Genomic DNA, 24,426 nt, shown 5'->3' on the forward strand with positions numbered 1-24,426 from the left:
ATATATGCTATAACACAGATGAACCTCACACACCAGGCTAAGTGAAAGAAGCCAGACACAAAAGATCACCTATTGCAAGACTCCATTTATATGAAATAACCAGAATAGCTAAATCCACAGAGAGAGAATACAGGCTGATGGCTGCAGAGAAGAGAAAATGGGAAGCAACTGCTTAGCGAAATGTTTTGGAGCCAGACAGAGGCGATGGTTACACAACACTGTAAGTGTACTAAATGCCACGGAATGGTTTAATCTAAAATAGTCAATTTTATATCAACTTATCGCAATAAAAATGCAAAAAATATGTAAATTAATTAATTAGCTTCAATATGAAATTTATATTAGAAGACTAAAAACACTTTTCTATGTAATCTGCTCTATTACATAAAATACCTAACTTAAATGCAGAAAAAGAAATACTTTTATGAACTATTAATTATCACTATGATGTTTAAGAGTAAGAGCATGGTCTCCTGTACACACTACCTCAAGTCTTGTCTCTTCTCTCGGCTATGCCTGTCTTGGTTAAGAGTACAGAAGAATTAAGATTAAAATGCAGATAATATCTAAGAAGGTGTGATAGGCAATGAGGTGTCCAGACATTTGGTCAAACATTTTTCTTGGTGTGTGTTTGAGGGTGACTCTGTGTGAGGTGACCATCTAATTGGCAGACTGAGTAAAGCAGACTGCTCTCCCAAAGTGGTGGGCCTCCTCATTCCATCAATCAAAGGCCTGAACGGAACAAAAAAGCTACCCCTCCCTTAAGTAAAAGGGAATTTTATCTGCCTGACTGCTTTCTTTTGAGCTTGGACATTGTCTTTTCTTCTCCTTCTCCTTCTTCTTATTCCTCTTCTCCCCTGCCTTCAGATTCAAACTGCAACACCAGCTCTTGCTGGGTCTCCAATCTGGAGCTATGCCATTGGCTCCCCAGAGTCTCCAGCTTGGTGACTGTGGTTCTTGGGACTTGCCAGACTTCAGAATCACATCAGTCAAGTCCTAGTAGTAAACCTCTTTCTAGCTACCTATAAACTTCCCATTGGTTCTGTTTCTTTGGAGGCGCTGATTAACAGGGAGGGATGTTACAATAAGACCCTACTCATTATGAAGGCTTTAGTTGGTCACTAGGCTCAGTGCAAAAAGAAAGGAAATCTTGAAGGAAAAAACTGAGAGGGGGAGGAAGAGCCTAGGGCACATCTTTGTAAGTCTCAGAGACAGGTGGCTGAGGGTACTCTGTTTTCTTGAGGAGCCACACACCAAAAGAAGAGGGAATAGCCAAAAGAGGCTTGACAACTCTGCCTGTTATTTTTCCTACTCCTGTTAATGGCCACTCTCTTGAGTCACTTTGTCTAGGGAACACTGGCCGTACTTGATGGTTATATTATTGTACATTTGCCGCACTAATGCAAACACTTCATCCTTTTCAAAAGACAAGCCACTTTATGGAATACCAAGCATAAGATGCAGCTTAGCGAAATGAAAGTGGGAGTTGGATTTAGTAACATAGAAACACCCAGTAAGTCTATTAAAAGGGAGAGAGTGGAACCCCCCCCCCCACCCGCCACAGAGTCTGTGTGTAAACACCTCAGAAAAGATGTTAGGAGCAGCTGGGAATAAGACCAATGAGAAAAAATATCTGAAACAAAATATTTCTTTATATATTGACAAGACTTGTTAAAACAAAATGAAACAAAAAACTATATTCTACTTATGATATTTACAAATATAAATATTTGCTGGCGCTATAAAGGGATTCAAGTTAATTCTGAATCTTAATTGGACACTTTCTGTGCACAAACCACGGCAGCAGATCAGAAGTGAGACTGGCCTCGCACGGATGGAACTTTTCAAAACACACATACTGCATGACCGCAATAACAAACCCAAAACTGAGCCGTGTTCATGACAGATTCCTCGTTAAAATGCAGACATTGTCTAAGATGTAGTCTCTTGGAAAACATGGGCTTATTTTATGTCTCTCTCTCTCTCTCCATAAGGACAGGTCTTCCTACTGCTAGTACTTGGTAAGCACAACAACATGCTGGCTGTGTGGGTGAATGGAGTTAGGGGCTCTCCTGAAGTCAAAGGGCATCCTCATGGAAGAGTAAACCACAAAACAGGGCAGGGTAAAGTGATGTCGAGGGGACATCCAGCACAGCCAGCAGACTGTAGGGGAATCTGAGGAAACCAGGGAGAAGGGTGTACAGAAGAGGAAACGGGTGCAGGGCACACCCCAAGATCCCTTTAAGCAAAGCAGGCAGATGTAAGAAGCCCTCCTACACAAAGCTTTTGCTTTGGATCTTGGCCACAACTGACTGCCTGACTCAGAAGCAATCTAATTGGCGGGCCTGTGAGGTAGGTGTCCTATGATCCAAGCAACTAATAGACCCTATAGGATTGTCCTTCAAACAGAGAGGGGTTGCTTGTGCCCAGCGGGTTCAGGAAGAATATCTGTGGAGAACTGAGGCAGAGAGGCTGAGCTATCCCAAGATGTCCCAGATCTTTACAGGGCAACTGAGGAACCACTGAGGTGGGGCTCTGAGCACCCTCAATACAAGAGAGCCCTAGCGTCCGAGGTGATCTGAATACATATGTGATCTGAAAGAACCTGATTTGATATGTGTGTATATGCATGCGTGTGCACATATGTGCACACTTGTAAAAGGACAGAAAAAATGGATTTAAAAATAGAATGAGCATAAAGCAGAAGTGGCCTGAGGTGGAGGGAGAAGAAATGTGAAGAGGGGAAGCAGCTAGGATACCCTTCCTTTGCTTTCCACTGCGCCTGAGGCCCACAGCTGTGCCCAGTGTCCCTGGAGGTCATGCTGTCACCTTTGGAAAGACAGGGTGCTTCTTCATCGTAGAGGAATAAGATGTAGGAGGAATGGAGGCTAATGCACCCTAAAGGATGAAAACATCAATCCTTATAATGTGAAACACAGCAACAAAGAGTTTGGCATTATTTTCAGAAGTCTGGCTCAGAAAGTCTTAGGAATGAGACATGCTGGATGATTATTAATGTGGCCAAGTGAGACAAAAATTTCTGAAAACACTGTTTCTTTTTAATATTCATGGGGCATCCACTGAGAACCAAGGCTTACTGTTTTCCTGATTATAAAAGTAATACAGCTCCTTGTTGAAAATTTAGAAAATATAGACTGCACACATACAAAAAACATGGATGTATGTATACATATCTATACGCACACACGCACACACACACACACACACACACATAGAGAGAGAGAGAGCACAATAATCCCAGAACCCAGAAAAATCAAGTCATTTTATAAAACTTGGTCTGTTGCAGAGATGCATGTGAACTTTAACTTGGACAATAACAGGGATGGAGTTAAATTTCAATTTAGCATCAGTTACTGACACCAGTCTGCAGAGCGTAACTTTGGACACCACAACTGACATGACCAAGTCATGATCTAGGATTCCAGGCCTTAAGAAAATGTGGAGCTAGCACGTTCTCAGTTGAGGCTGATTTTGGTCTGTGCACTGACGCAGGGGTGGCCAATCTGAAGTAAATGAGATGGTTCTGGATCACTGGCCACAGACAGACCCAGCTAAAGAACTAGGCTCTTTGATCTGAGGCACTGTCCTTATTAAAATAATTTCTGCTGGTCTAGAAGAACAAGCTGCTCTTTTATTTTATCAGGAAAGTTATTTTAGAGTGTGTCTTATGAAAGCACCCGAAATGTCTTTACTATTATTAAGATACTATCCAAACCTTAGAGCTTGGAGAGTCTGGAGTGGACAAAGCAGGTTGAGGGTCAAGTGAAGCTTAATTTAAAGCTGTGTTTCCATGGAGTTTCTGTTGTGGCTCAGTGGTTAACAAATCCGACTAGGAACCATGAGGTTGTGCGTTCGATCCCTGGCCTGCTCAGTGGGTTAAGGATCCGGCGTTGCTGTGCACTGTGGTGTAGATCGCAGATGTGGCTCGGATCCTGAGTTGCTGGGGCTCTGGTGTAGGCTGGTGGCTACAGCTCCGATTAGACCCCTAGCCTGGGAACCTCCATATGCCGCAGGTGGCCCTAGAAAAGGCAAAAAGCCAAAAAAAAACCACTGTGTTTCCAGCCTGTAGAAGAGGCCAGAGCAGGGAGGCCAAAGCCTTGCTTCTAGCTGGACCAGGAGCTTCCTGCCTGCCCTCTGAGCCAGAAATTCTTCCCCTCTTACACCACTGCTTATTCAACTTGAGAAGCTCCCTTTCTCTTGCCCTTTCTTCCTACAATGTAAATGCTCCTGAGCCAAGGATTTAAGGATGAATGGCTCCTAAAACAAATGGCTTGAACAAAGAATTGTCTTCACAACGAGCCAGGCACCCGCCTCATCTCTAGGTCCACGGCAACTACGCAAGACCTAATGAAGCCTACAGTCATCATAGCCATCCCTTCTACCCCAGAGCTTTGTTCTTCTGAAAAAGAGCACGTCAACTTCATAAATTAGTTGCTTCTATGATTGAGTTTTTCATTATAAGAATAACTCATTTCAAAGTATTTGTTGAACTGAGTTGCTGACCTAAAACAAAAACTGCTCTTAAAAAAGCAGCTTGTACCTGTTCCAAGGTCTTGAAGGAATTCCATTGGGTTTGTAAGTGATTTATGGTCCCCCCTAGCATTGTGATACTAAAAGAACAAGAGGTGTATATTTACAACAATTATTGTTGCCTAAGCAACATAACCATTTGCTTTCCTATGGCAACCAATGGGAAAGAGCCTATTAGCACTGCAAAAGTACCGTGGAAAAATTAATCACCTTGCCCTACATTACTTATTACATTTTATTAAATCAAAGACAACATAACTGTAATATGGAACTTACATCAAACTGCTAATAACTGTCAGGATCCAGAGATAGACATAGCAACAGTAAGATTACTAAACCTACCTGAACTAGTTCTGCCTTTAGCTCCTCTTTTTCCTCCTCAGAGAGCATGCTAGAGAAGTCAGCACTGGCTACTGTGTCTTCATCTCTTCCTTGCAGTGGTTCCGTCTCCAACAAACCTTTAGGCAAGATGGTAAAACGTAATGCGATTTTAAAAGTGAATTCAGCCAACTTGTAGTTCCACAGTCTGGAGGAATAGATATTCTGACCAACCCTCCCACCAAAAAACAATTAAAAATTCCAGGAAAAAAAAAAAAAAACAAGTTTCTAAATGTGTGATGAGCTGTCAAGAAAAATAAAGAATACTAAGAATCTGGAGTTTTCCCTGTGGTGTAGTGGATTAACAATTGGTTCGTCTGAATGGAGGCACTGGTTTGATCCCCAGCCGGGCACAGTGGGTTAAGTATCCAGCATTGCTGCAGCTCTGGTGCAGGCTGCGGCTCTGGCTCAGATCAGATCTGATCCTTAGCCCGGGAACATCCATATGCCATGAGGGTGGCCAAGAATACTGAGAGTCCCCAAAACCAACTGAAAGTGAGAAGTTAGAGATGTAAACAAAAGTCTCCATTAGTTCTACATATGCCACCCAGATGAATCCCTGCCTTGGTCTTCACTGTCCCATGGGGTGCAGGGGGCAGAAGACAAAGCCCAGGGCCATGCCAGTAGGGGCATTTATGGTGAGACCCTTACATAAATCTGCATCCTCAAAGGGCTGCACCCAGAGAATAAGATGAACTGGAAATAAATACCTTTGCTCCCCACAGGGATCGGCAAGGCAAATCGCCTGCCTTGACACAATGGCCAGGCCCAAAAGTACTTCCCCTGAAAATTCACAAACTCCCAGATTCTCCCAAAAGAACCTTGAGATAAGAGGACATTAAAACTAGTTTCCACTTCTATGTGGAAATATGCAGCTATGGACCCTGGAGCAGCTGCAGCCATGAGGAAATAGCACAGCCACACTGCCTCTGGCAGAGGGACATGGGAGCACCTGGGCTCTTGATGACACCATTGTGCTGCAGATTGACCCTGAGCTTCTGGCTTGTCATGTGAGAAAAATGCTTTATTAGTAAATAAATAAATAAATAAATAAATAAATAAAGAGGTTCCCTAGTAGAAATCGAAGTGTCTGGACAACTCAAATGCATGTTCTCTGGAAAACCCAGGAAACAGGTGCATACACGTATGGAAGCTTCATTTACAACATAAGTTATGACAGGGCTGGCATGTGTACATCTCTGGAGAAAGGAAGGTCTTTTAATAAATTGTCCTGGAACACAAAGTTATCACATAGAAAAAATAAAACTGGACTTCTTCACACCATTCACAGAGATTAAATTATAAACATTTTAGAAGACAAGAGAGAGCTTTATGAACCTCTGAGTAAAAAGAGATTTCTTAAGATGCAAAAAAGGGCAAATCATGAAAGAATGCTTAAGATTAAGAATGAGGTATCTCCTCACTCATGTTGGAATGGCCACTGTCAAAAAGACCACATATAATAAATGTTGGTGAAGAGAAAACAGAACACTTGTGCACTGCTGGTGGGAATGCAAATTGGTGCAGCTGCTATGGAGGTTCCTCAAAAAACCAAAATTAGAACTATCAAGTGATTCATCAATTTCACTTCTGGACATTTGCCCAAAGAGAACAAAAACACTAATTTGAAAAGATACATGTACCCCAAAGTTCATGGCAGCATTATTTACAAGAACCAAGATATGGAAGCAACCTAAGTGTCCATCAACAGACGAATGTATAAAGACATGGCAAATATATACAAGGGATTATTACTCAACCACATAAAAGAATGAAATTCTGCCATTTGCAGCAACGTGGATGGACCTAAAAGGTATCATGATCGGTGACATACATCAGACAGAGACAAATACTGTTATCACTTCTATTTGGATTTTTTTTTTAAAAAAAAATGAAACAAACAAATAAATAAAACAGAAATAGACTTGTGGGTATAGAGAAAAAACTAGTGGTTACCAGTGGGAAGAAGGATGCGGAGGGGAGAGATAGGGGTAGAAGATTCAGAGAGACCAATTACTACATCAAATAAATAAGATACAAGGATATATTGTACGGCACAGGGAGTACAGCCAATATTTTTATAATAACTTTAAATGTAGTATAATCTATCAAAATATTCAAAATATTATGTTGTACACCTGAAACTGATATAATATTATGCATCAACTATTAATAAATAAAAATGTCTCTTCATCAAACACACTGACTACATGGAAAATAAAGACAAGCTACTAATTGGAAGAAGATGTCTCCCACGTGTATAACTAGCAAAAAATTAATTCCCAGAACAAACAGAATCCTACAAACCCATTTAAAAAATAGAAATCATCCAATAGGAACATGGGCCAAAAGACTCCAAGACATTCTTTATAGGAGAAATCACGAAAGGTTAATAAACCCTGAATAACATGCTCAATCTCACTGATGTTCCAGGAAATACAAACTAAATCATTTCAAACCTACCAGATTAGCAAAAAGTTAAAAGTCTGAAGTTACTGGAAGTTGATGACTAAGTAGAGGATGGAAACTTTCACACACCATTGGAAAGAATATAAATAGATACAAATAACTTGTAAAAATAATTTATCATTATCTAGTAAAGTTGAACATTCTCACACCCTACAATCCAGTATTCCGCATTTATGGATATACTTAAGACACTCCTATAGGAGCACTTGACGATATTAATAAGGATTTTTATGGTAGCAAAAAACTGTAAGTCAGCAAAAGTCCATCAACAGGAAAATACGTAAGTACATCCTGGTGCATTTACACCAGAAAGACTTGAAAACAGTGAAATGAATGAATTCAGCCATACACACCACATAGATGAAACTCGGAAACAAGATACTGTGTGAAAAACACAAGTTGCAGAAGAATAAAGAGTATAATTCCACTTATGTGATGCCCTAAAGCACATACAACTAAATATAATACTGTTTTAGTAATAAAATTACAAAGAAAAAAAGGCTATGATAAATTCAGGATCTCAGCTTCCTCTGAGGAGTGGGGAGACCAGTTTCAGTGCCAAATCATTTTATTTTTCATAAGTAATACCTGTTCATTATAGAAGATAATAAAATTATCTATTTTTCATTAAAATTACTAATACACTATCCAGAAATAATTATCATTTTGGTTCATCCTTTTGGGTAGTTCTTCTATGTAAACATATATGTTTTCTTGTACATATTTTTATACATTTACTGTTGGGAATTTGATTTACTTTTTCAATAGGATTACATGAATATCCTTTATATCTAATATCCAGCGTTGTCACTGCTGTGGCTCAGGTTGCAGCTATGGCGTGGATTCGATCCCTGGCCCGGGAACTTCCACATGCCATGGGCATGACCAAAAAAAACCCATATCTACCTATATTTATTTTTGATGGTTCACAGTATTTTGTCTCAAGTATGACTGACAATTTATCCTGTTTATTGGGGAACTGCAACAAACATCTCCTTGCCAAGTCACTAGGCAAAATCTTGATGATTTCCTATACAGTGGATCACAGAGGCAAAAGCCATGGACATTTTGAAACTTCCTGCCTAATTATTACATAGAAAGGTGGTGCTAGATCTATGCAAACATCAACAACTTATGAGAATATCTCTAGATTCTTGGTACAACCATGTTAAGTAGGTCATTTAAAAGGTTTTAAACACTGCCATTTATGTCTACGAGTAAATATGCACGTTTACATGTGGCTGATATAGCTTTGGTCAAGGTTCTAGGATAACTGTCTAGATAAGGAATCAGCAGCAACTCTATGCAAAATTTTAAGAGATGGGTCCAGAAGGTAAGCTGCCTGCCTGGACCGGGGGCTAGGGAAGAGCCACAGTAGGAACCTTAAGATATTCTGGTCTTCTCCCCAACTTAGTCCGGCCCAGGAACCGATACTGATCAAATCTAGCAAGAACCCAAACTCTCCATCTTCTCCTCTCCTGACAGTGTGAGATGACGTGTGCCAGGGAACACGCAATAGTTCCAGGCACTTAAGACTTTTCAGAACAGCAAACATCTGTAGTATCTTCCTTTATTCTAGGAAGGAAAAAAGTTCAAAGTCCATTTTCATTGATACGTGAATTGGGTAACTTCCAGTGAATTTAGGGAAGGACAGACCTTCCTGTATCCATCAGGTAGTATCTACTTTTCAAGCGGAAGATACATAAACTTTATGAAGTGAGATATTCTGCACTTCCCTGCTCAAAAACCCAGGGAAGAATACAAGGCACTACACGGATCTTTCCTGCTTCCCTACACCAGACACCCCCTTGGCTGGGACAAGGGAAAGAGGAGTTGAAAAAGGAGAAATCTGAGCTAGAGGGTAATTTTACTGAGGAACTGAGTACTACTTAAAGGGGTTTTAAAATGACTGCATTTTTTTTTTCTTTTTAGGGCCACACCTGCGGCATATGGAAGTTCCCAGGCTAGGGCTCGAATTGGAGCTACAGCTGAAGACCTACACCACAGCCACAGCAACATGGGATCCAAGCTGCATCTGTAACCTCCACCACAGCCACAGCAACCCCAGATTCTTAACCCATTGAGTGAGGCCAGGGACCGAACCTGCATCCTTATGGATCCTCGTCGGGTTCATTGACTGTTGAGCCACCAAGGGAACTCCTAAAATGACTGTATTTGAATGGACTAACCTTATTTTTTTCTTTTCTACTAACCAAAACCTAAGGGTAGTAGGGCTATAGATATAGCTCTGGTATAGATTTTAAAAACCAAAATAGAGCACATGTATGTACACCAAGATGAAATGTGAATTAATTTTGTAATCCTGCTGTTGGAGTACTTTGAGCCAAAAGGCAGCCATTTTTCTTTCATTTACATGCAAGAAAACTAGACTTGCTTTAATAAAGGTAACAAATAGCCACAGATCTGACTCTAATGCAGGAACTGTGCTTATGCATTGGCCAGGTGACATCCTAAGGAAGCGGGTATGTCTTCAAGCACTCGTCCAATGCTACCATATACTTGCTTTCACTACACCTACAATCAGCCAGTGATGACTCATTTAAGTCCCACATGAGGGGTTGAATGATAAAACAAATTCACCCAGATCCAACAGAGAAGTCACAGTGGGTGGGTCCCAGACTTTGCTAATGGGAACCCTCACTCGTGGGACCTAGGTTCAGGGTCTGGCTCAGTCACAAGTTGTTGGGCTCTAACTTAGGACAGTCTGACTCCAAAGCTGATGCCTTTCCTCAATTTACAATCATTTTAAAACTACTAAACAAGAGGTTGTTAAGTACAAATCAAGTGAGCTTTGGATTAAACTTCCTCCTCTCCAACCTTGAAATGAAGTCATCCATTGACATCGACATACTTTGAAAATTATTGTTATTGAGATATATAGTTAATTTACAATGTGTGTAGTATCAACATACTAGTAATGCATCTTGCCAAGCCTTCCAGTGGATTAGGTCGTGGCTTCTTGTACATGATTAAAACAGTACAGACAGCTACAAGTGAAAATGATTATGAACTGTGATTGCTAAAGAGTGACGACAGCTTGCACTGTTGACAAATATACAAAAGTTGCAGAATTTCTTTTAAATAGCAAAATAATCTTGCATGTATGTGTGCACGTACCATATTCAGGAATTAATAAATCCGGCTCTGTAACCAAGTGAAGGAAGAAAAGAGTATATTTCTGAAAAGAATACAAGGTTATCCCAGGACTCATGAAAAAAATATAATTAAAAAAAAAAAAAGAATTCAATTAAGTAGCTTCAATGGAAATTTACCATGTTTTAAGTAACAAATTTAAGACTGTAGTATTTATTACTTAACTATATTTCCTTCATGACGTTTGGTAAAAATAACTTCAGGCAGTCTTTTAACATGAAACGTCAAAATATTTCCATTTATTCCCTAAGGGAAAAACTATTGAGCTAATCTCATTATTGCTGGATTTATTATTATCTCTAAGAGCACAAAAAAAATAACACATGTTACTTTGAGGAGGGTGGAAATTAAAGCTATAAAACAAGGCTATTTCTTAGAATTCCTTCTTGCATGTTTACTAAATTTACCACAAAAAAACCCACACATTATTTCTTATGCACCTCCTGTATTGGACTGCTTTTCATTCATTTACCAATAACTTGTATCTAGCCTATTACTGAATCACTTATATAGGAGATAGGGCTTTAAATGTGTTTCCTATTGTCCTGGAGTTTTGTCAGAGGCCCCAAATGCTAAGAACAATAAAATGAGACCTTTACACTCCCACATCCTAAAATCAAAGTTTGAACCCTAATGCAAGACATGCCAATGATTTTATAACTCATTCTGCCAGGGCTGGGATAACCTGCTTCCAGTTTTTGAGAGGGTGGGCGACACAGAAACTCCGCCAGCCACGTATGCAGCTTGAAGCTCTAATACATGCAGCCTCCCTGGTGCTGAGCTCTTGCAAGAGCCCAGGAAGGGCTTTCATCTCCCAAACCTTCTGCTATAGGAGTTGCTCAACTAGTGTTCATTGAGTTAATCCCCTAGGACAAAAAATCAAGCTACCAAGCCTTCTCGATGCCTTTCCTGTACTTTCATTATCTATCGTATCTGTCTATCCCTTTCAATTTTCATTGCACTGACAGTGATGTAGGCTTTTACAACTATAGACTCAGACTATTTGAATCTTAGCTAAATTTTATCTCCTTGTTTGCAGTCTTTTTCTCCACCGCCCAATCTACACAATACTCACATTAATATTCTGAAGACATTACTTTCATAATGTCAAAACTCAGTTTAAAAAACATTAAATGAATGGAATTGCTTCTAGCCTAAATTAGAAAATTCTTATATTAGCATTCAAAACCTTCCATGGCTGGCTACAAGTGAGGATTTCAACTAGTCTGCTCTGATTTTTCCACCCACCAAGGCCTCAAAACCCACCAGGCTGTCACAGTCCATCAATCACACTCTATTCATTCTTGTGTTTTCATGCCACTCCATCTTTCCCAAAAGCCTCTCTCCCCTTCCTCCTCAATTTCTCTTCTAAGAATTCTACCAGTTGCCAACGACATCAGAATAACATGTAGTGTGCCTTAAACTGATCTAAAATTTGGCTTTTTTGTTTCTCTCTATATTACAATACATATCGCTCTACATACTACTACTAAATATTATATATAGTAAAAGCTACATTACAACTTGGATTATAAACTGCATTAAAACACATAATGCTATCTGTGACTATAGTTATAGTGAAATGAGTTTATGAAGAAAATATTTCAAACACTGTCCTATAAAAATTTACTGTCCTTCTTGAAATACGAAGAACACATGAGTCACCATTATTAATAGCATTGTTTTCTGAAGCTTTGGTGTCATTTAATACTGTAGCTTTAAAATGTCATCTCTGTAATGCTCAATCTGAGAGTATTTGAATAAATAAAGACTTTATGCTTTTTACTATTTTATCTAAAAATGCTTCTGAGGTTGTAGAAGATGGAATTAAATTCTTATACTCCATCTTTCCACTTAAAAAAATACACTGTTTAGGTGATAATCTGCAGAGTTAGATGCTGGTTAAAACAGAGTCTAATCTCTAAAGACAAATCTGTGACTGACTAAAACTTAACTTTGGCTAAAGGTGGGATTGACCTGCTATTAGCAATAAAGGTCAACAAATATATGGAAATATTTCCTTCCATTTCTCATTCATCCGCATGTACAAGGTGACTGTCTTCTGACTATAGGAGCATACCTATGATATAAATTACCATATGATATCACTTACATGTGGAGTCTAAAATATGGTGCAAATGAACCTATCTACAAAACAGAAATAGACTCACAGACATACAGAACAGACTTGTGGTTGCCAGGGAGGGATGGGGGAGGGAGTGGGCTGGACTGGGAGTTTGGGGAGTTAGGTGCAAACTGTTACATTTAGAATGGACAGGCAATGAGGTCCTGCCGTATGGCACAGAGAACTATATTCAGTCTCTTGGGATATAACATGATGGAAGATAGTATGAGAAAAAGAGTGTATATACATATGTATGACTGGGTCACCACGCTATGCAGCAGAAATTGGCACAACCCTGTAAATCAACTATACTTTAATAAAATGTAAAAAAAAATGTTTTAATTTAGGTGTACAGTGTATTGATGAGGTCACCAAAAATGCAATAGAATAGTAAAGTTAGCAGAAAGTATATGGCACCCAATAGTTAAGTACTGCCTGGCCCTGAAGGGCAGGCTATCTTCAAGGAGCTCAGATCCATCAGGAATGTACATAAACATAAATGACCATCTCTGCGACTAAGGTCTGACCAGGACTCTTACTCACTCCAGGGATAGAATCCCAGACAGCCTGAACGGGTCCCATTAACCCAACCAAGGCTTCCCTGGTCCCATGCCCAACCCATGCCTTTAAGGGTGCTCCTGAAGGCATTGAGAGCAGTGGGATATTGAAGGATGGAGAGGCCCCACTCACTATGGCTACAGTGGCACTGCCCATGGCATGGGAGTAGCTTGCTTCATGGTATCATTTTACTGGGCTAACTACAGAAAATATCATTGCATTACAACACAACTTCAATTATTATGTAAGACCAGCCAGTCACTCAGGCTGAGATCCCTAGACTGGCTGCATATTTGAGAGATGTCCTATTCCAGGCTATCATCTGTGGTTTGTTAGGTCCAAATATTTCATTTCACTACTTCACATTGTGGTAATCAGCTTCTTAGATGATAGTTCTACTAACAAATCTTCTGGGAGACTAATTTGCCAAAGACATCAAATTTCTTATGGGAAATTCTGTGCTCTTTACTTTCTCAGAACAAAATCTACTTAAGAAACCAAATGAACAGCAAAAGAATAAGGAAGAATTAGAAGACTTCAAGAGATTATAGCATTTATACTATATTTTAACTGTATGACTCATTTTCTTTCTCCTCTTTTAGATTATGGGGTAATTTATTCACTTTTTTTTTTCTTTTTAGGGCCATACCCACAGCACATGGAAGTTCTCAGGCTAGGGGTCGAATTGGAGCTGTAGCCACAGCAATGCAGGATCTGAGCCACATCTGTGACCTACACCACAGCTCATGGCCATGCGAGATCTTTAACCCACTGAGTGAGGCCAGAGATCGAACCCGCATCCTCACAGATCCTAGTCGGGTTCGTTAACCACTGAGCCACGAAAGGAACTCCACTTTATTTACTCTTAATACTAGGTGTTTCATAAAATATTTGTGGAATCATTTAATTAGTTATCATGACCTTACATATGTACTATTTAAATGCCTATAAACTAGATCTGATGTTCAGTCAGGGGAGCATCTACCCTTTTGTAGGATTGAGGACAAAACAACCAGGACTTACAACCAATGCAATGGCCACTGACAGAAATACTAAATTACATGGCAGAGAAGCAGCAATCAGCACACATATCAGCTGAACTAGGTACCATCACTCCATTTTTGCTACTGCATCTAGTTCCTCCAAGAAACTACATTAAGCCAGAGGCTTTTATTCTATCAATGTTCTGCCTGAGTTTACACCTTTACATTCCCAGATAAAACAAGTCTAAGATTCTACTTCTTTGAAAAAGATACAAGTAAATAAAGTGAGAAAGATCGAGATGAATTAGGATCCTCAGGGTAGGATGGGTGACCCTTAGAGGGTTAATTCTGTTTGGTGAGAGAAAGCACCCGCAGCAGGATCTTACACAGCATCCCAACGAGCTCAAAACAGACATATCCCTGAGACCATTTGCAGTAGAAAGGCATCTTCATGTCACCCATGACATAGTTATGCTCTGCTTTCCAGCTTCCATGTTCTTTTACAGTGTTTAGAATAAATCAACAAAAGAAGATTTTAGTTAACGGTGAGTTTTAGAAAACGAAAAAGGACATGTTTGAAAGTGGATCCAGGGAACAAGCATTGAAGACACTGGGTGTTCTGAAATGAAAGCCAGAAGTAGAGAAACTTAAGTTCCTTACAGTTGGTGCGATAGACGTGTCCCTCCAGCAGCTGCTTCTGAACTCCACTCCCATGGGGCCAACAGGAATCACAAGCAAAGAGTGAGCTGCTCAGACCTAAGCTTTTATTCTTCACAGGAGGTCACATGGCCTTACCCACACCAATGGCTTCGGTGGGTTACGAGCCTTCTGGTGAGCACACTCAAGACCACAGAGGAAAACGGGACGTCAATTTTCAATTAAAAGATGTAAAATGTTTACCATGAATCTTCTCGGCTTCTCCACTTGCCCACATTTCAAGTACAAGATTGAGGCTTTTGGATATACTTCCCATTTCAAACCATTATTTGCTACTCTTGAAAAGGCAAAGTTTGATACACACAAAATAGGTGCATGCTGGGTAAATCTGCAACCCTGAAGAAAACAACCCAAAAACAAAGTCATAAAAACACAGCAGCCACAAGTTTATGAATAAAAAAACAAACAAAGAGTCACAGAAAAACAAAAAATAGCTCATCTTCCTGATGCACAGACTCTAGGAACTTCCTTCTCTGAATAAACTCCTCCATTGCATGAGGAAATGTGTATAGACAAACTGAAAATAACCTTTAAATCATCTTTTTTTTTTCTGCATCCCCATCCTCTGTTCACAATCCCCAGTCCTATATATACATTTTCAAATTTACCTCTCATGGAACTTGAGAAAGGAAGCCAAACCTGACAAAAGATAAACCCTCCACATTTAACACATGACCCTAGATTTTTGCCTTGAGCAGGAAGGAAGATGATCTCATTATACTATAAGAAAAACCTAGGGTATAAGTCATCCTGGATTCACACTCATCAACAAAAAGCAACACTCATGACAGAAGACGGTATAAGAAAAAAATGTGTATATATATATATATACATATCTGGGTCACTATGCTGTACAGCAGAAATTGATACAACACTGTAAATCAACTACACTCTAAACAAATTTAAAAAAGAAATGCCTTCTCCTATTCTCCCTTCCTCTCCTCTCTCTCTTCTTATACCATCAGAAACAGACCAAGAATTGGATTTTCCATTCCTTTATTTGGTGAGTCCCCCCCAAGATACCTGAGCTACAGCCGAGGACCCTGGGACCAGTTTCTCAGCTACTCCAACCCCTGAGGGAGTGAGACAGACACAAGCTTGCATGTGGTCAGCTTTGCTGCACAAGAGATATTCCCATCCTCGGTCATTCCTTGAACGCTTGTGGGTTTTGTAAAGGGCTGGGCCATTCTTCAGGTGAGTTCAGGATGAACAGTAAAACCATTCCCTTTGCAGTCTCAAGCGTGCCATCTTCGGACCCTTGCTGGGAGCCATTCGTGAAGGTCTGCCTGCTGACAAAGTCCAGGAGACTGAGGACCCCAGACCGCACAGCATGTCTGGGAAAGCGACGGTCCTACTTCTTCTTCTCTGCCTGTTTATGCTGTTAATAAAAACTACGGGAGCTGGGAAATTGCTGATAAATAAAGTTCCCCGAAAAAAGACCCCAGGGGGATAAACGTCGGGGCCTAGTGTTTACCCACAAATTCCTACTATCCCCTTGTTCTGTGATCATCATCCACTTTTGAGTTTCCTCCCTTTTTTCTATACAGACCCTAATAGAATGCTTTCATATTTAGACTGTTACTGTTTAACTTGTGGAAAACCCTGGAGACAAAAGAGAGGCTTGAGGCACAGGTCTCTCCATGCTCCAGCAGGTAGCTCTTTTGTTTGTTAGGGACTAGTTGATGACTAGGGTAGATATTGGGCCTTAGTTACAGAAATACTTGTGTGGTTTGCACCACATAAGTGAATACAGGTCAGGAAATTACCTACTATCAGTCAATCGTATATTGCTATGCCAGGCCTATTGGCCCAACCCTAAGGAGTGTCAATGCTATGATTTCTAGTTCTATAAGAATTAAAATAACCTTTGATATATATGATTAACCTTTACTAACAGAATATAGTTTGGCCTTAGGTTTTGGACACATATAATATTTTTAATTATAAAGTTAATAAGTTCATGCTTTTGCTACCCACAAAATTAGATCATCAACATGAGTACATTTAATTCTAAAAAGTCAAGTGGAAAGTACAAAAAAGAGCATTGTTTGTGTTCCCAAATGTACCTGGTCATGTTCCGGGTCATAAGGTAACATTTGATGGAGTGGAAGTTAAAAAATATCACCAGATGTATGATGCATGACGTATGCCATAGGAAAATAAAAATTGTATGTAAGCTTGGTTGATTCAAACAATAAATGAGCAGTCCTGCAGAAGCATTAGGTCTGTGTTCATTCTTACACTGACACTGCTCATCCTTCAGGAGGCCCTGGTCCAACTGGAGCAGGACTCTGGCAGACCCTCATTTGGCTGAGTGAGAATCCAGGGCCTTGGGCATGGAATACTTCCTTACTAAAAGACACTGAGCCCGGGAGTTCCCCTCATGGCGCAGTGGTTAACGAATCCGACTAGGAACCATGAGGTTGCGGGTTCGGTCCCTGGCCTTGCTCAGTGGGTTAAAGGATCCAGCTTTGCCGTGAGCTGTGGTGTAGGCCGCAGGTGCGGCTCGGATCCTCGAGTTGCTGTGGCTGTGGTGTAGGCCGGCAGCTACAGCTCCAATTTGACCCCTAGCCTGGGAACCTCCATGCGCCGCAGGAGTGGCCCTAGAAAAGGCAAAAAGACGGAAAAAAAAAAAAAAAAAAAGGGCACTGAGCCCACACAGCCTGTGCTGGGCGTATCACCTTGTCAGGGCATCTCTTTTCCTATCTCAAGTTCGCTGGGAGCTCTTCTGCTCTGCTTAAGCTGGTATGTCATTGGCCATCAGGCACACCCCAGTTTCCAGACTCCATAGGGGTGGGGTTGGGATCATTCCTCCCCATGGCTGATGGTGGTAGAAAGGAGAAGGATAAGTGAGGCCAGTTGCCCAAGTCAGCTGCTGGATGAGGGAGGGTACCTGAAGCCATGAGGGACTAGGCATACTGTTGAAGTGGATTTTTCTCTCTTTCCTGTGTAAGTAAACCATGTAGTGCTTGACTGCATTGCTGTGTTTTCCTTGGCAAATTCAATCTCAAGATACAATGGACAGAAGTGTTTAGAGTCTTCTAGGATTGGTACACAGTGTTCTGCATCCTTGGAAATAATAACCAGCAGAGAGTACTTGGCTCCACAAAAATATCTTTTATATGTGACCATGAATGTCTGTGTGTTTGTAAAAGCACTCAGAAAGGTGAGTGCTCATACCAATTGTTAATGCTGGCTATTGCAAAAGGGCAAGATTGGATAAGGAAAAGATTAACTGTGTTTTACACACCTCTGTATTAACCTGGCTGGTTACAATAAGCATATGTAATGGACTGAATGTTTATGGCTCCCCAAATTAATATGTTGAAATCATAGTATCCAATCTTATGATATTAGTAGGTGGGGCAGTAGAAGGTGATTAGGTCTTGAGGGTGGAGCCCTCGCAAATGGGATTAGTGCCCTTTAAAAGAGACCTCAGAGAGCTCTCTTGCCCTTTTCACCCTGTAAGGACAGAGCAAAAAGATGGCCATCTACGAACCAGAAAGTGGTGTTCACCAGACACAGAATTTGTAGGCACCTTGGTCTTGGATCTCCGAGCCTCCAGAACTGTGATAATTTTCTACTGTTTAAGCCACCCAACCTATGGTATTTTTGTGCTATGGCAACCTAAATGGACCAATATAGCATATAACTGATGAACTGTTAGAAAATTTTTTTCAAAATTTGTATTTTAAAAATTCAATTTTAAATATAAGTAAAATTTAAAAGGATTACAGAAGTATAAAGATAGATATAAGATATTACCTCTCCTAGTCAATTCAGATAGGAAAGATAGTACTTAAATTCTTGGCTGCTTATTTTTAAAATATCCAGAAAAATGAGACTATAGGTTCAAGAGTGCCATGGTTGCCAAATACACCTAATGTCAAACTCAAATTACTCCCACTACCAGCAAAGCAAATGCTTCGTTTCCATTCAGGACAATCAACATTTATTTATTATTATCCTTTTTCAATGGAATTAGTGAACAAATACACAGTATCACTGATGAGGTATTTTTAACAGTATTAACTGGTATGTCCAGCAAACTATCTTAAAGACGAATATTGAAGACTAACAACAACAAAAAAGGTGAAATATGTTAAATGCCCCCAAAATGGAGGATAATTTATATACTTTATGGTAAATTCATAAAAAGGAACACTTTGTATCACAAAAAATCATTTTTCAGAAAAATAATTAGTGATAATATTGAAAGTTCAACATACCATGTTAATTTTAAAACACATAAAACTATATTTTTAAATTTTACATCAAATATTACATAAAATTTTTATTTTTATGCATAGGAAAATATCAGGAGGAAATCCACAAAATCTTAAAAATGAATTTTACTGGGAAGTGGATTTATAGGTGATTTTTTTTTCATTTACTTCCCCTTTCCTGTATTCTTCAAAATTTTCTTAAAAAAATACACGTTAAGAAAAAAGTATAGATCTTTCTAGTTGGGGTCCTTGGGACCACTACATTATACCTACCCCAGCTAAGTCTCATTTTCTGGATATTTTAAAAATAAACAGCCAAGATTTAAGTACTATCTTTCTTACCTGAATTGACTAGGATAGGTAGTCTTATATCTATAAAAGATATCTATATAAGATATACTATATTCTTATCTATATAAGATATTCTATATCTATATAAGAAGTATATTTATACTTCTAAGCTGATCTATAACATTGAAGTACAGCTTTTGATGGCTCTTTACTGGATACACAATAAAATATAACCCCCTTAGCAGAGTATCAAGCCTGGGTAGAGCCCTCTACACTGGCACTTCAGCCTTTCTCCATCAGGCAGCCTACTCTCCAGTCACACCAGCTCACCAGGCATTCATAGAGCAGTGGGTAATCTCTGCTCCCATCCCACACCTCACGCTACTCTTTGGCAAAATTTTGCCCTTTCCTACCATCTTCATGTGTCTAACACTGCTTCATCCTCAAAGCCCAGGTCAAATAGTACTTACGCTGTAAAGTCTTTCTCTGAATTAACTGCTTCCTCATCCTCACTGGTTCTGTTCCAGTGCTCATCACATTGAATGTAGGGCTTCTTACCCTCACCCATGAACTCTTCAAGAATAGAGACACTGTCTTCATCACGTCTGAATCTCCAGGACTTAGCACAGTTGTGGCACATAATAGAATTATTGGAACCTCTGGCCAAAAATCCCCAAGAAAAATAGAAAAAACAAGAAGGATCACTGGATCAGGGAGTTCTTTCCGAACTAGAGCTTTTTGGAAGAGAAATCACCTTAAAAATTACAATCAAAAATCAAAATTGCTGTGAGCTGTGGTGTAGGTAGCAGACACGGCTCAGATCTGGCATTGCTGTGGCTGTGGCATAGGCCGGCAGCTACAGCTCCGATGATTAGACCTAGCCTGGGAACCTCCATGTGCCACAGGTGTGGGCTTCAAAAACACAAAAAGACAAAAAAAAAATCAAAATTAAGACCCATTTTCTAAAAGCCACACTTGGGGAAGATAGATTTTTTTTATCTTTTATTTAAGTATGGTTGATTTGTAGCAATAACAATAATTTTAATCATTATAGTTTTAAAAAGTAGAGTTGATTTACATGTTCTGATTTCTGCTGTATAGCAAAGTGACTCAATTACATATGTGTGTGTGTGTCTGTGTGTGTGTATATATATATATATATATATATATGTTATTATACACATTCTTTATTTTGTTTTTGTTTTTGTCTTTTTAGGGCCGCAGCATATGGAAGTTCCCAGACTAGGGATCAAATCAGAGCTACAGCTGCCAGCCTGCCACATTAACACCATGTCCAAGCTGCATCTGCAAGCTACACTGCAGCTCACAGCAACGCCAGGTCCTTAACCCACCAAGAGGGGCAAGGAATCAAACCACTGTCCTCATGGATACTGGTCAGGTTCATTACTGTTGATCCACAATGGGAACTCCACATTGTTTTTTCAAATATTATTTTCCATGGTGATCTACCCCAGGAGATTGGCTATAGTTCCTTGTGCTATTCAGTAAGACCTTATTTTCTATCTGTTCTAAATATAATAGTTTGCATGTACTAACCCCAAATCCCAGTTCATCCCACTCCCTCTTTCGTCCCCCTTGGCAACTACAAATCTGTTCTCTGTCTGTGAGTCTATCTCTGTTTTGTAGATAGGTTCATTTGTGCCATATTTTAGATTCCACATGTAAGTGATATCATACGGTATTTGTCCTTCTCTTTCTGACTTACTTCACTTAGTATGAGAATCTCTGGTTGCATCCATGTTGCTGTGAATGACATTATTTCATTTCTTTTTATGGATGAATAGTATTCCATTGTGTACATGTACCACATCTTAGTCCAATCATCTGTCTATGGACATTTAAGTTGTTTCCACATCTTGGCTATTGTGAATAGTGCTGCAATGAACATACAGGTGCACGTATCTTTTTGAATTATAGTTTTGTCCAGATATATGCTCAAGAATGGGATTGCCAGATGATATGGTAGTTCTATATTTAGTTTTCTGAGATTACTCCATACTGTTTCTCATAGTGGTTGTACCAATTTACATTCCCATCAACAGTAAAGAAGGGTTCCAGATTCTCTACATCCTTTCCAGCATTTGGGTTTTTTTGGTAGATGTTAATAATGGCCATTCTGACTTGTGTGAAGTGATACCTTACTGTAGTTTTGATTTGCATTTCTCTAATAATTAGCAATGTTGAGCATCTTTTCATGTGCCTACTGGCCATCTGTATGTCTTCTTTGGAGAAATGTCTACTATATGGAACCACGAAACACAGAGACTTGCCAAAGCAATCCTGAGGGGAAAAAAAGCAGGAAGCATAATTCTCCAAGACTTTCAAACAATACTACAAAGCTACAGTAATCAAGGCAGTGTAGTACTGATACAAAAACAGACCTACAGACCAATAGAACAGAAGAGAGAATCCAGAAATAAACCCAGACACCTATGGTCAATTAATCTTTGACAAAGGAGGCAAGAATATAAAATCGGAAAAAGACAGTCTCTTCAGCAACTGGTGCTGGGAAAACTGGACAGATGCATGTAAATTGACGAAACTAGAACACACCCTCACGCCATGCACAAAAATAAACTCAAAATGGCTTTAAAGACTTAAACATAAGATGAGACACTTTAAAATTACTAGAAAAGAACATAGGGAACACATTCTCTGACTTAAACCATACAAATGTTTTCTTAAATCAGTCTCCCAAGGCAATAGAACTGAAAGCAAAAATAAACAAAACGGACCTAATCAAACTTAGAGGGTTTTGCAAGCAAAGGAAGCCATAAAAACAATGAAAAGACAATCTCTGGAATGGTAAAAGTAGTTGCAAATGATGCAACACCCAAGGGCTTAATCTCCAAAATATATATGCCTAGGGAAGATAGATTTTTACATATGTTAGAGTAGAAAGAATAGATGAGTCTTTTCAAATGCATCAATGTTATCACCAAAACACAATATATATACAGTATATGTATAAACCATTAAATAATTCATTTCACTTTACAGTTCTGGAATCATGGGAAGCAATGCACACTTCTAAGTTATGAATGGTGATTTTATTTCAAATATAGAGGTGAAGGAACATGCATGAAGAAATCCTAACTTATGCAACCCAAGCAAAACAGACTCAGGCCAAGCGGTCCAGACTTTACAAGGTGGCTGAGGGGATAGTGTCTTTGGAGACCAGCAGGGGAGGGACAGGGAGAACACATGGTCCCAAAGTACCCATCCCCTGTGTCCTTCAGAAGTGCTCTCATCTGCACTGCAATCAGAAGTCACCAGAAGCTGGCTGACTGTCACCAGAAACAGACACATAAGGCTCTGCTCACTCTGGGGATAAATGACTCCTGAAGAACATTTAAAAATTAGGTCATGTTGTGGAGTTCTGGTTGTGGCTCAGTGGAAATGAATCTGACCACTCTCTATGAATATGCAGGTTCGATCCCTAGCCTTGTTCAGTGGTTTAAAGATCCGGCATTGCCTTGAGCTGTGGTGTAGGTCACAGACGCAGCTCGGATCCCACATTGCTGTAGCTGTGGTGTAGGCTGCAGCCATACCTGCCACTGACCCCTAGCCTGGGAACCTCCATATGCTGTGGGTGTGGCCCTAAAAAGACAAAAAAAATTAGGTCACGTTGAAATATTGAGAAACTGTGTATCATTTGTCTCTATTTTGTGAAAGCATTTCTAATATTTTGAATGCAAACTTTAAACAAATGTATTTAAATCTGTTCATGGCTAGTAAAATTGTGTACACGTCATCAATTTTCCACACATTTTAAACAAATGACTAAATATAGAGCTATTTTTTTTTAAAAGGTCAAACTTGCTTTAGAATTTTTTTTTTTTTGTCTTTTTAGGGCTGAGCCGTGTCTGTGACCCACATCACAACTCACAGCAACGCTGGATCCTCAACCCACTGAGCAAGGCCAGGGATTGAACCCGCATCCCTATGGATGCCAATTGGGTTTGATAACCACTGAGCCATGACTGGAACTCCTGCTTAAGAATTTATCATGGAATTTGGGAGTTGCTAAACACAAAAGCAGGAAGCATCCTAGTCTTTAGTCTCAACTAAAGTGAAAAAGAAGGGTTTAAATGATAATCAGTGGCTTTGAAATGTATGTTCTTTTTAAAAGGTTCCACTGCAGGAGCTCAACAGAGACTAGCAGCTTGAAACGTGGCTGTGACTGCAGGCTGTCCTTTGTGGCCCAGGCAACCCAACTCAGGTGATCAGGTGGTCATCACTCACTGAGGAGATGGCGTCTAGCAATGGAACAACATAGAAACACAAGCAAAGTTGAGCTTTAAAAACTGCCCTGTGACTCCAAAGTGTTTTTGTGCACTGTCATTTTAAAATTTTCATCAACATTTGATTTCCAATATTTTGCGATATGAGCTCTCAATTCAAGCACATTTTACTTATATATTAAGGAAAGCTAAAAAAAATTATTTTCCTTTTGAGTTTCATTTGAATTCAAGTGTCTAAACACAGAATTTAACACGTGACTTTTTCTTGGTTTTAAGTGTCATGCAAATATTTATGATTATTTAGTAAGTCATACAAATCCAAAAACATTTTTTTAGTCTGTATTATTGGTAAAAGTTAAAATCAATAAAATCCAGGAGTTTCTGATGTGGCTCAGTGGGTTAAGAATCCAACTAGTATCCATGACTATATAAGTTCCATCCCTGGCGTTCCTCAGTGGGTTAAGGATCTGGCCTTGCCAGGAGCTGTGGTGTAGGTTGCAGATGCAGCTCAGATCTGGCATTGCTGTGGTTGTAGCACAGACCGGCAGCTGCAGCTCAGATTCAACCCTTAGCCTGGGAACCTCCATTATTCACCGGTGCAGCCCTAAAAACACAAAAACAAACAAACAAAATCAATAAAATCCAGCCTTAGATCCTTCAATCCATAATTCAAGAAACGAGTTGAGTAG

The 24,426-nt window shown here is 39.6% G+C and overlaps 1 protein-coding gene across 6 annotated transcripts in view; it reads right to left on the reverse strand.

Annotated features, from left to right (window-relative positions):
- The window catches only part of TPD52L1 (TPD52 like 1), a 96,124-nt gene that overhangs the window by 33,496 nt on the left and 38,202 nt on the right, over positions 1-24,426 (reverse strand). Inside the window, exons 1-2 of one of the 6 annotated variants that reach the window (XM_047759381.1) lie at positions 15,139-15,243; positions 4,894-5,009 (exon numbers count right to left, since the gene is read on the reverse strand). In XM_047759381.1, coding sequence (XP_047615337.1) covers positions 4,894-5,009; positions 15,139-15,211 — 189 coding nt within the window. In that variant the 5' untranslated portion in view covers positions 15,212-15,243. Of the gene's footprint in view, positions 1-4,893; positions 5,010-15,138; positions 15,256-24,426 lie in introns of those variants that run through there. The other 5 variants (XM_047759383.1, XM_047759382.1, XM_047759386.1 and 2 more) reach the window with 5 other exon arrangements.

This window comes from Phacochoerus africanus, chromosome 2 (genome assembly GCF_016906955.1).
Source record: "Phacochoerus africanus isolate WHEZ1 chromosome 2, ROS_Pafr_v1, whole genome shotgun sequence".
NCBI lineage: Eukaryota > Metazoa > Chordata > Mammalia > Artiodactyla > Suidae > Phacochoerus > Phacochoerus africanus.